Source organism: Cyprinodon tularosa, unplaced genomic scaffold, assembly GCF_016077235.1.
Source record: "Cyprinodon tularosa strain WSP-4 unplaced genomic scaffold, ASM1607723v1 ctg855, whole genome shotgun sequence".
Taxonomy (NCBI): Eukaryota; Metazoa; Chordata; class Actinopteri; order Cyprinodontiformes; family Cyprinodontidae; genus Cyprinodon; species Cyprinodon tularosa.
The window spans coordinates 70519-83748 of NW_024039624.1; the positions used below are offsets into that span (position 1 = coordinate 70519).

Here is a 13230-nt window from a genome sequence, read left to right on the forward strand (position 1 = left end):
TCTTAAGCTGCTGACTGCCACTACCTCGACACCAGAGGGTTTGCCAGTTTTGGGTACTCTAGCCAAGCTGATTTTTGCTGAGTCAAACTGAGTTCTTGTCAACCTGAGTCTTAACCTCGTTGTTTTTTGTCTTTGCCTCTCAGCAGGAAGTCATCCTGCAAACTGGATGTTTTGGACCTTCTCCCCCTGGAAGGATCGCCTGAGCTTCAAACTGAGCTGGGGATTCAAACAGGAGGTTTGGATTTACTTTTCCCTAAAGGATTGTTTGAGCTTCACACTGAGCAGGGGTTTCATCTCCACAAGAAACAGTTCAAGTACCATAGGAAATCTAAACGGCAGTCAGCTCCTCCGTTCCTCAAGGAAACACCTCAACCTGGGTAAAAACTGTCCGCCCTCCAACAGACAAGTCAATTACTGGAACAACCCACACCGACTGGATTCAGAGAAAGACACCTTTTCTGGAAACGTGAGTCCTGTTGCCTTTATTCCCTTTTGCAAATCTAATCTCAAATTTCCCACTTAGCCTGAACTAACCACAGGAACTTCCCCTTCACTTTTCAGTCCCGGTTCACCAGTGTTCAGACCAGCACTGGACCCATCTCTACCAGTTCTCAATAAACTTGTTAAACCTTCCTCTTGTCTCTCTGTTTGGTTTTCTGCATGTGGGTCAGATCTTTGAATAAAATCATGACAGTTTTATAATTAAATTTAAATTTTTGCTTTTTTTGATGTCTTACTGATGGTCATGAGGTGGGTGGGGCGGCGTCATAGCTCACTCTATTGGCCACTGGATATAAATGTAAAGGGGGCTGAATATAAATTCACATTACTATGCCAGATTTTCATTTAAAAAATATATTTTAAAAAATTTATCATTCTTCTCTTACATCACACTTATACATTAGATAAACATTTTGCAAACAGACATCTAGACAATTGTGGGATGTTTCCATGTTTGACATGATCTTGTTAAAAACAGCCACAACTACAGCAATTAACAATAAACTATTTTGACATATGCTATTTTTACTGTGGCAAATATTAATAGGATGCAAAAACTCATTTATCACTTGACCAAATATGGGAATTTAAAAAATGACATAATTTTGGTTTCACAGGATTGAACAGTTGTATCTTTAGACATTAGGCAAGAACAGAGAGCTGGAGTACGAATCTTTGTCTCCCTCTTCAGTATGCTCCCTCTGATCCTCCAGAAGCTTATCCAGCAAGTTAGGGGATTCTGGTTCCACTTCAGGATCCTCATGCAGAGAGTGATCTTGGGGTTCTTGGTCCAGATCATGCTGTGAGTGCTCTGGGATGTCCAAAATCTGAGGGTGAGGATCCACCTCCTGGGTCTCTGGCTGAGGGATCATGGTGGTCAAAGACATGGGTAAAGGCATGTGGACCAAAGAGGATCCAGGCAGAGCTGCAGAACCTGGGGCAAACTGGACTCCTGGATTGGGCATGGCAGATATGGCGGTGAGAGGCTGTGCCCATAAGGGGTAAGCCAGCCCTGTGTCAGGGAGCTCCATCTGAGGAAGAGACGTTGTTCCTTGAGCCACTGGTATGGTCTGAAACAAAAGACACATTCCACTTAGTTTCACAAATAATTAGAGAAAAAGCAAATTCAATATGCTGCTCGTGCAAATCAAACACTGAGGAACAATACCAATGCCTCTGAGCAAGGATGTCCTTTGTTCAAGGGTTTTCTGTGAGGAGTTTGAACATTTTTGATGGATAGGTTGCTTTGCTGAAATATGTTGGTACAGAAGGGGTTGACATATTAAATGAGCTTCAAGTATGCTTCATGGTTGTTGTCTACTGTGTCTCAATGTTGAGGCCACACCCCTTCTCTCACCCAGTTACAGCCACATTGATCTACATTTCGAAGTATAGTTGAATGTATTTGATAAGTTTTGAAATATTTAAACCGCCAAACATTTCCAGTCAATTTCAATGCATACAGTAATACTTTAGTGCAAGTTAGACAAATCCATCCTTCCCTCCATTTTCTGTCATGCTTATCACACTGCAAAAAACATCTAGAAATAAGTAAAAAATGTCTTAATTTAAGTGTATTTACCCTTAATTTGAGCAGGTAAATAAGATGATCTGCCAATGGAATTAGTATCTTTACACCTAAAATAAGATAATTAGATAATATACGCTTGAAATAAGACAAAGCGATTCTTTTTTTCTTATTTTAAATGTAAATTGTCTTGTTCCATTGGCAAAACTTCGCACTTACCTCCTCAATTCAAGAAAAAATGCACTTAATTTGAGCAAAAATGACTTATTTAGATTTCCTTTTTTTGCAGTGCAGGACTGGGACCCCGAGGAGTGCTGGTACATATATCTCCAGCTGTCAACGGGCAGGAGGCTGGGTCCACTCTGGACAGCTACAGGAAATCCAGTAAGACAATAAATCTTTGAAGCTTTGAAAACATTAGCAAGGCGGCATTATGAAAAATATCTTTTTATGGATAAAACGTTAATGGCTCTGATCTTTAAGAGGTGTCCCTGTGTTACAAAATCTATAAAACTTGTTACAGGTTCCTACAGCATAAGGCAAGTTAAATTCAAGACTTTTTAAGACTTTTTAATGCCACTTGAAATAAAAATTTAAGACCAAATTCACAAGAAACACAAGAAAAACCTGCTTGCGGCAACTTAACCCAAAGGTTTATTTTAACATAAACTACTGCACTAATGTTTCAAATTTTGAAAAGCTTCCCATACAGGAAGAAAGCTAAAAACACACAAATGACAGATATATTTTAACAATTATTTAACTTAATTCACAAACTTTGTTTTAGCAGGGAACAAAACAAATCAGTTTCAAAGCCACAACATAACCAGTGCTAAGTCTTTTTTGCAGCTATTTTTCTTTGTATGGTTTTCTTAATATGTTTGATTTGGTGATAAGTGGAGGCGTGTTTCGTGCTTCGCATGTGCGACTCCACTGCCTTAAAGGAATAGTACACCCAAAACATGATTAGCCTTCATTTTCTACTCACCCCCATGCTGAACAACACTCTGGAGTACTTTTTTGATATCTCAAATGCATCTGGAGATCTGGGAGGCTTCTTGCTGTCTGCTGACATTCAAATAATGGAGGACTATGGTGCCCGAGGCAGAAAGGTCCATAAAAGTCCACAGAAAACGTGTCAATATTCCTCCATACTGCTCGTCCAATGTATTCCAAGTGTCCTGAGTGGGTAGCGTCCAGAATTTACTCGAAATGAAGTCATTTAGAATGTTTTTAGAGCATAAACAGTAGTGTATAGGATTTCCTAAAAGCGAGTTCACGAGTCTACGGAAACCGCGGCAGACCAAACCAGATGAAAGTGCGCATTCAGCATCTGCTCTTCCGATAATGCAAGCGTAGAAGAAGAAATGTGCTGTTTACCTGTGCAAAGAAAGAAACAACGAAAGAAAAATGTCTGAGGACTTCAGTGTTGAGGAAGAGCATGAGTTCTTTGACGAGCTGAATGCGCACTTTCATCTGGTTTGGTCTGCCGCGGTTTCCGTAGACTCGTGAACGCGCTTTTAGGAAATCCTATACACTACTGTTTATGCTCTAAAAACATTCTAAATGACTTCGTTTCGAGTAAATTCTGGACGCTACCTACTCAGGACACTTGGAATACATTGGACGAGCAGTATGGAGGAATATTGACACGTTTTCTGTGGACTTTTATGGACCTTTCTGTCTCGGGCACCATAGACCTCCATTATTTGAATGTCAGCAGACAGCAAGAAGCCTCCCAGATCTCCAGATGCATTTGAGATATCAAAACAGTACTCCAGAGTGTTGTTCAGCATGGGGGTGAGTAGAAAATGAAGGCTAATCATGTTTTGGGTGTACTATTCCTTTAATTCCCATCATTCTGAGCTTGAATCGCGTCTTGCACTAAATCCACTGAGCCTCATGTATGTTCCCTGGTTTTAGCCATGGAGAAAACTCTTGGCTGGAGACAATTTTAGTTACATTTACACTTGCTCATATTTTCCAGACAAAAAGTTCATGGCGCATCTCCCAAATGTCCCGGCCACAACAACGCTTTATTGGTTCCGCTATCGGGACGGAACCAATAATGACGAGCCGTTATTTTTTTAAATAAAAAAAAGGTCAATTTTAATGTTTTATTTAGATTCCAAAAATAAATCGTAATAAAAATAATCCTATTTATGATGTTTTAAAAATTAAGACCTACGAAAGACTGATGTAAGACATTTTAATATCAATTAAGGCCTTAGTTTTATTTTGAAGAATTCAATGCCTTTTAAGACTTTTTAAGGACCCGCGGGAATCCTGTGTTAGTAAGTATTGAGCTACTCTGCAAAGAATGTTCATGTTATAGTGGGTGTAATAGCTGAGAATGAAAGCATGTGCACATTTTCTGCCTGTGCTGGAAGGCAGTTTTTTTTTCATGCTTTTTATGTAAACTTGGAATCTCTTCTATCTACATTTGACAGTTTAAATCAAGATCCATGAGCCATACCTTTCTCTAGTGAGTTAACACATGTTTTGGTTAGCTTCCAAGCATGCAATGTTCTACTTAAAGCTCTGAGTCTGGGAGCTTTGGCATCTTACACTATATCGGCTGTCAAAAGCTTGGGGGTTACTTTTGAACGAAGCATGAAATTTGATCAGCAAATGAGTCATGTTCTTAAAAATTTGCTTCTTCAAGCTCCGCCCGCTGGTTAGAGTTAAGCATTTTTTTGAGCTGGCATGCCCTATAAAAGGCCTTTCCTGCTTTTATTAGTTCAAGATTGGACTATTGTAATAATCTTTATGTTTGTCTGTATCAGACATCTATATCATGCCGTCAACTTGTGCAAAATGCAGCTCGCTTTCTAACCAACACATTTAGACGTACACACATCACCGCTTCAGTGCACCCTGGAGGGCGGCCTTCGATGACACGCTTTGGACATGCCTGCCCAAAGGCGTTGAATTGCTGCCATGTGACGGGCTGATGTACTATTTGTGTTTAAGACTAATACCTAGGGCTACATTATAAAACGGCAGGTTAATATACTTCAAGAACAGCAACTGTATTTACTCAAAATAAAAAACTTTCTTGCATTTTCAAGCCTCCTCATGACTTGAAAGACAACGAAAAGAGGACATGCAATACTTTTATTTTAATCTGAAGTTTAATTGGAAACAAGTTTCAACAAACACCTGATGCATGTTTTATAATCTGTTTTGTGGAAGTATTTTCCACGTTGCATTCAAGAAGGAGAAAAAAATATTAGTCTTTATAGAACTTGTCGCTTTGAAGCTGGAAACTTACAAAAAAATACGATTACAAAGAAGAGGCAAGGTAAAAGAAGTTAATGTTAAATTATTACCTTATCATTTTTAATGATATATATGAAAATAAAGAGTTTATTGTTTGTGCTCTGATTCTTTTTCACCGGTTTGTAATTAATGAAAATGATCCCCTCTGTAAGGGGTCTCCTGTCCCACTTCTTCCCACTGCAATGCTCAATTCCAAATTTTCCTGAAATCTTACTTTTTATTGCAATGTTTTTTACACTTCTTTTAAGATGTCGCCTGCATCTGACTCCAGTGTTAACTGTGACTCTGATGCACATGCAAAAAAATACTAATACTCAGCACACTTTTGTCCAGGAGTGTCATCAACTTTGCATAAAACTGGGTTCTGTTTCACAAAGCAGGTTTAACAAACTCAGTTTAAATCCTCAACTAGGGCTGGAAACTCTGAGTTTTTACTTTGACAACAGCTGCTGTGAGTCAGTTTAATCAACTCTGAGTAGGTCCACTAAGAGCATGTGCATAACAAGTATGAAAAGCCATTATACGTGGAGTACAGATTCGCAAATTACCATGAAAACAGGAAGTGCATATTTAACACAACTGGATTTAGAGGTTTTAACAAAAAAACAAATTTGCGCTACAGCTGCAAAGCAGATGGAGATGGCATCACAAGAGAAGTGCATCTGTCAGCAGGAAAAGATGAAGTATGAAAAAGCTGTTCTCACAGATGCATCATTTTATAGGGTGCCTCCTCATTTTATTTGTATCGTTAATTAGTGTCTATAAGTGTCTGGCTGACTGTGCCACTTTGTTACTTCTTTTATAATGCTGTGATCTAACATCAATGTGCGCTCATCTGTAGTAATTTATTATAAATGTATTAATTCAATTCAATTGAGTTTATTTATATGGTGCAAATTCACAACACGTCATCTCCAGGCACTTTACAAGTCAACCAGATCATAGACTCAAACTGATTCAGAGTTTTCTATCTAACCAAAACCAGCTGATTGCATCGACTCATTGACTCTTCAGCAATCCCTCAAACTAAGCATGCTTGTAGCGACAGTGGAGAGGAAAAACTCCCTTTTAACGGGAAGGAACCTCCAGCAGAACCAGGCTCAGTGTGAGCGGCCATCTGCTGAGGCCCACTGGGGTTCGAGGAGACAGAAGCAGACATAGAAAAAGAAGCATAGATACAAAAGGCAACTGTAAACCAGCTCCACAGGCGGCCCCGTCCAGGAAACACACAGCCAGGCAGACGAGCTCCGAGCCAGCTCCCATGTCAGAGGATGAAGAGAGCACATCCAGTTAGTCACAGTCAGAGAAACAGGACTACACTGGAAAACAGGCCAAGCTGCAACATCTAGAAACAAAGTTGTTGATGGCAGCAGCACAGCTGATATTTCTCTCCAGGATGGAGTCACAGCCAAACAGGAACAGACCAGATGAAGCTACTATGAGAAAAAGCAGAGAGAGCAGAACGTTAGAGATTGAACTAAGATTCTGCAGAGTGGGAGAATAGAGATAGAATGAAGCAGAATGAGAAAAAGGGGTCCCTATGTCCTCCAGCAGTCTAAGCCTATAGCAGCATAACTATAGAGATAGCTCAGGATAACCTGAGCCACTATAACTAAAAGCTTTATCAAAAAGGAAAGTTTTAAGCCTAGCCTTAAAAGTAGACAGGGTGTCTGCCTCACGGACTAAAACTGGTAGTTGGTTCCACATTAAAGAAGTCAATGCTGCAAATGTGAGGATGATTTAGTTCCGTTACGGTTCTCCCCTTTTGACTTTGAGTTTTGAGTCATGTAAGGACATCCATCCACACCTGCTCCATATCAGCTGATTACCCCAGTCTTTGTTCTGGCTCCCATTTACACTCTCCCTGTGCAGTTGTTCAGTGTTGGTTCGTTGTTGTTAATTGGCTCCCTGTGTGCGTTTCCCATCGTTTTTGGCTTCCAGTATTTTGTCCTTGGATTTTCTTTCTGTTGCCCTCTGACTTCATTAAACCAGCAAGCAGCCTCCCTCATCTCTGCATTTGGGTCCTCAACCAACCTCCATCTTGACAGCAGAAACTAGCAGTTCCTTAGTGGGTCAGTTCCAGAGCCAGAGCCCTTTAGCTGGCCAGTCCTCCCTTCTCCTCAGTCAGCTCCTCTTAGTTTTTTTCTTCCAGAGTCAGATGTATTGATATTTCGTTGTTTGTTGAGAGTCAGGTGCAGAAGGCAGCCTTTGGTGCATTTACTCAACAGATTCAGCAAACAATAGTCTAATCAGGGATTACAGGAAGGAAACAATGACAGATGTTGAGGTTCATCCCACTGCTAAGCAGAATCATCACTGGAACTCGTGTGGCACGATAGGGAAGCTAGTATTTTTACGAATGTCTAAAATTTCCTGATTACGGAGGCTGAATGTAAGGAGATGACGTGATCTGCTTATGCACTCTTTGTTATCAGAGAACTGAGCCAGAACTGAACCGCGCCGAGCCTTACTGATGAACTAGTACCAGTTTAGCGTGGTTTGATTGTATCTGGCACGGTCCATTTCACTTTTAGCTGCCATTGAACAGTTATCTCAATTACCCTGCTCGAAACCGATCTCGGAACAGTTTCAAAAGGGTAGTGTAAGTGGGGCTTATGCCTGACCTCTTGGTGTCCCATTGATCTTGGGTGATCTTGGATAGCTTGGGCCAGGATTGCCTCCTTATTGGTCCCTGGGCTCTGTAGGACGCGTTTAGAGCCACCCACACCTTATATTTAGCATATTTTCCTTCTGTGGAAGCTTTGTAATCCTTTATACTCTAGCATGTCCATGCTTACATATCACAGATGTTTAGGTGTTTACGGACACACACTAATACTAATAATATTGCGTAATCACTATAGGTTTTGCCTTGAACACACTTAGTTATCTAAGGGATATCTGCTACTCAGGAAAATGTTTCTTGATGTTTACTTTAGTTGTCTGTTGTCTTCTTTTTGCTGCTGTAATGATCTCTTTTTCTTTCCCTCTCATCTCAAATAGGTATGGAAGCAGAATTGTAGGAGTTACTGTATATCTTCTTTGTTGCCTGGTTCTGCTGGAGGTTTCTTCCTGTTAAAAGGGAGTTTTTCCTCTCCACTGTCGCTACAAGCATGCTTAGTGTGGGGGATTGTATTTGAGTCAATGAGTCAATGCAATCAACTGGTTTTCCTTAGATAGAAAACTTTGTATCAATTTGACTGTATGATCTGGTTGAACTGTAAAGTGCCTTGAGATGACATGTGTTGTGAATTTGGCGCTATATAAATAAACTGAATTGAATTGAATTGAATTTCCTATTTGTGCTGTTTTATTTTCTCTCTTTTCATGTGCTCTTTTCTATCTTTATCTCTTTCTCTTTCATCTTAATTCTTATACCCTCTTTCTTTCTCAGCTTTCTTTCTGTCTCTGTGTCCGTTGTATTTGATTTTACTCCTAATGTAATTTTCTATTTTTTTATTTTTTTAAATACATTTCCAGTAAAATTAAAATGCAAGTACCATGCAGAACCTTATGGCAACAATCATGACCATCTAGCTTTGGGACATCTATTCTCAGAGCTTTACTGGCAAACCAGGACACAAAAAAGAAGGATTACAGTAGCTGCTGGTGATTTAGCTTCCATCTCTGCATTTGGTTCCTCAAAAACCACCACACAACCTGACAGTATTCAGCTGTCAATTTAATAGTGTACATCTGATATTATATTTTACCTTCAGTGTATATTGTAATTTATTAGCATGCAGAAGTTATTTAAGCAATACATGCTTGGCTTGTCTATTTAAGGAAAAATAAAAAAACATTGCTGTGGTTTGGCAACCATGTCTTGTCTGTTAGTTATTGAATGAATAAATCCTTGATCCTTTAGCTGGTGGGGTAATTGTTTAGAAACAATAATGCTGTTAAAATGAACTGCTTTAATCTGATGCGGGTTAATAACAGCAGATGTCTGTACGAATTTCAGGCAAAAGAACAAGGATGAGAGCACAGAATATGGTACTGTTGGTCCTCGGAAAGTTATTAAATAATGAAGTACACACACACATACAGAAACACACAGTCTTGTTAGGATATTAAAAAGAGGCGAGGTTAATATTTTTCCAAAACAGTGGGTCTTTCCCTCACTTGTTAAACAACAATCCATCGAAATAACGACTTATTATTTCCACAGGGTGTTGAAAATCTCCAGCAGAACCAGTCTGAACTTGAATGAATGGTAGATTACATAATACTGCTGCAGAGTAATTTCAGGGTCTCCTTCCCCTTTTGAATTCCTTTGCGAACAGCAGAGAAGATCATCGTGGCTCTACTTCACCCCATTAAAGACATTTAATCCCAGCGCTGCGTGTCCCGAGCCCGTGACATTATCAATGACCCCTCACGACCCCACCATGGACTGTTCTCCTTGCTGCCCTCTGGGAAGAGGCTTCACAGCATTCAATGCAGGACCAGCAGGTTCTGCAATAGCATCTTCCCCACCGCCATCAGACTGATGAACAGTTGAAAAAAAAAAACTCTAAATCAAGTCACAGACTCTACATCACACTGATAACACCAAATGATAAAGAACTAGACTAAAAACAAAATGCTTTTCTATCAATAAAGGTGAGCATAAAAACCATATGTTGGGAGGTCAATTAATGTAGTTTTGTTATTTTAAACATGACTAATATATCCTGATCATAGGTGAGAGACAGGACATAGACCAACTTGCTTTACTTTTGGCTAAGCTCTTATCTCTACAAGACAAAAAAAGGGAGCTCAGTACGAATGCAGACATCTTTTAAGACACCAAGATAACTACAGCTAAGCCTTAACCCCAACCTATTACCCAATTTCCACTACCCTTGAAAAACCGATCCATGCCGAGACCGGTCCGAGCTCAGACCAGTTAACCAGGCCGGGCTCGGTTCTGACGACCGTTTACGCATCACGCTATCTCGGCTCCTCGACTCCTAGTGACGATCTGCGGTATTACTGCCAGTATTAAAGGAGGAAATCAAGCAGTTGGTGGCGGTAGTGCACCAAAAGTTGTTTGCCTACCGCCATAAAACAGAAGAAGAAGAAGACGAAGAAGGAGGGAATCAAGCAAATCAAAATGGCGGCGCCCCCTTGATTATTATTGCTGTACTTCAGTGTTTGCGGAGGGTTGTTCTTCTTCTTCTGTTTTGTGTTGGTTGGCAAGCAACTTCCAGAGGGGCATTACCGCCACCTACTGGAATGGAGTGTGAATCGGGATGTGCAGCCAGACTGAGATGACGCGTTCTGCTCATGCGCTATTGTTATCAGAGAACCGAGCCAGGGAAAAACCGAGCCGAGCCCACCTCTGGAAGTGGTCTGCAGTTAGCGCGGTCCGGTTGTGTCTAGCTCGGTTCAGTTCAGTTTGCTTTCCATTTACACACGATAAGTTATCTCAGTTACTGAGCTCGGACCGGTCTTTTCAAGGGTAGTATAAATGGGGTATATCAAACAAGGCATTGTACCCGGATGAGCTGCTTCTAATGCTGTCCACCTCAAACCTTGCCATGCTCCAGTGCATTCTGGTGGTCTTGGCCTCAAAACACTAACATACAAAAATAATCTTAAAAAACGCAAACATGAGACCCTTAGGGACCCCACTGACTTGCAGGGAAATATGTCTTTAGATGCTGTTTTGAGTCCATGTAGACTAGAGGCCAACTGACAAAGCATAGATAAAAGTTACTACTGCTTAAGTGGCATCTCAACACATTACTTGTAAGCATTTCTCCCCAGCAACAAGTTTTCCAACCCAACTGTTTTAAATGTGACATCGAGCCAATGAGGCAATCCAGACAATCGCTGACAGCAACACACTGGCCAGAGCAGCCACTCACAAGGACCCACACCACAGAGACGCTTTCTCCACAGCACTGATAGCTGTGTGGAGGCTCAAGGAGCCCAACTAGTCTTCATTTCTTTTGTTATCTGTAAAAATATGAAGGCTAAAATATCCAAACAGACTCTGCAAAGGTCACAGTATACGCACGTTCCGTCTGAACTATATGGGAGTCTTTGTGTTCCCTAACTACACACATTTGTCTTTACTGTTACACCTTAAGATCTTGTTTCTTAGCCAACAAAAATGAGATGGAAATACTTTTTTATCAGTATAAATCTGGCTGTTTCCTCAGAGGTTTATAAGAGAACATTAGGTAACAATCATGAATACAAAGAAAAGAAAAGACTCAACAGGAATATGTGTTTAAGGTTTAGGTTCTGAAATAATAACCCAGCTTACAATGTTTGCAATTCTGATTTCTTTATTGAGGGATTTCTGTGTTACATTACCACAAAAGCATGTTCTGTTGATGTTCTTTATGTTTGGTATTAAATTGTGGTTCATAGGATTTTTTCCTACATGATAAGGTGATGTTAACCCTGCTCTAGCTTAGCCTTATTTTGGCTAACATGGCTGAATCTCTTGTTGTCTTTCCATCTTTTCCCTGTTCTGTGTGCTAGAAGTTAGTTTATTCCTCTGCATCCTTTACTATAATAGTAATTGTAATTGATGTTGTATTTTGTAGCCTTTCACATAAAGGGAACTGGAATCTGGCCAATATCTGCTTTTAAGACTAACTCTGAAAGCTTTCCTTTGTGGATCTTTACAGCATTGTCCCTTTTCTTTTTATCGAGTGATCCTACCTCTCTCAGAGGAGAAGTATTCAACACCTTTACTTTAGTAAAAGTACAGGTCCTACAAGGTACTTAAAGGTACAGTGTGTAATAATTACAGAGATTTACTGACAGAAATATTATATACGTATTATTCATAGGTTTGTCATTTGTTATCATCTACAAACTGAAAGTCTCTATCTTCATGTTTGCCTTACCTTAGAGATTGCTATTTATAATTACAAGAGGGTGAGTGTGTCACTACCCGATCCATCTCGGAAGCATGATCCGTCCTGCACATGTACGAAAAGAATAACTTCCAGGTAGGCAACTCTTTGTTTTTCTTACTTTTTTATTCTTTTGTCTTTTTCCGGTGGGGGATTCCTTTTAAATGTTATCGTAGTTGTGTAAAAATTGCATATTCTAAAAATGTTAAAAAGCAATACACTTAAAAAGCCTTTGGAACATTACCAGACATCCCAAGTTACAAAAAATCTTTTCAGGGAGATGCTTATCGATGATGATGACGTCACGCAATACAACGGAGAGAACTTAAAACGTATCCATTTCTTCCAGAAAAGTCTTCAATATTTTCTATACAATGTAGCTTAGCATTCTTTAATGTTTTAAGTATATAAATAAGTATTTTCAGTACCGTTATTATGTATTTTTTTTGGCGACCCGTATCTTATTATTCTGTTCACACATGTGCAGGACGGATCGTCCGACAACCAGCCTGTGATTATGAAGATTTCAAGCGCCAGTTGTCTCCTGTGCTTTGCCTCTGTTTGTTTTGCCAAAACAGTGTGGGGGGGGTGAATCACCCGCACAACGGAGGTAAGGGAAGACGGCATTCCTGAGCTCAGGCAGAAGCAGCAGGACATCAAAGAACCACCGCGGCAGAAGGCAGTCTGACCATTTGGTGTTGCTGGAAATAATACATGTAGCTTTTGAGTACAATGCGTGACTGTTTGAATCTTCATCTTCAGTGTTTTCCAGCCTCCTGTCCTCATCCATGTCACCATCATTGTTTTGCTACAAACAACCTGGGCTCCAACTGGACAGATTCTCTTCATGCTAATGATTTCCTTTCTATTTTGTTACGACTCATTCATCATGTAGAAGTAGAGAGCCAGTTTACAGAAAGTTCAGGTATTTTTGTTAAAATGTATGGAGTAAAAATAAAAAAGAACTTGAAGAAAAATACTCATGTAACTGCTTCATTCTATCTCTATTCTCCCACTCTGCAGAATCTGTTAGTTCAATCTCTAACGTTCTGCTCTCTC

General features: G+C 40.0%; 1 protein-coding gene across 1 annotated transcript in view; it reads right to left on the reverse strand.

The window, feature by feature from the left end:
• Positions 1–832: 832 nt before the first annotated feature.
• The window catches only part of LOC119775194 (POU domain class 2-associating factor 1), a 75618-nt gene continuing 63220 nt past the window's right edge, over positions 833–13230 (reverse strand). The window contains exon 5 of the mRNA XM_038273081.1: positions 833–1571. Within this exon, the coding sequence (XP_038129009.1) occupies positions 1137–1571 (435 nt within the window). The 3' untranslated portion in view covers positions 833–1136. The remainder of the gene's footprint in view (positions 1572–13230) is intronic.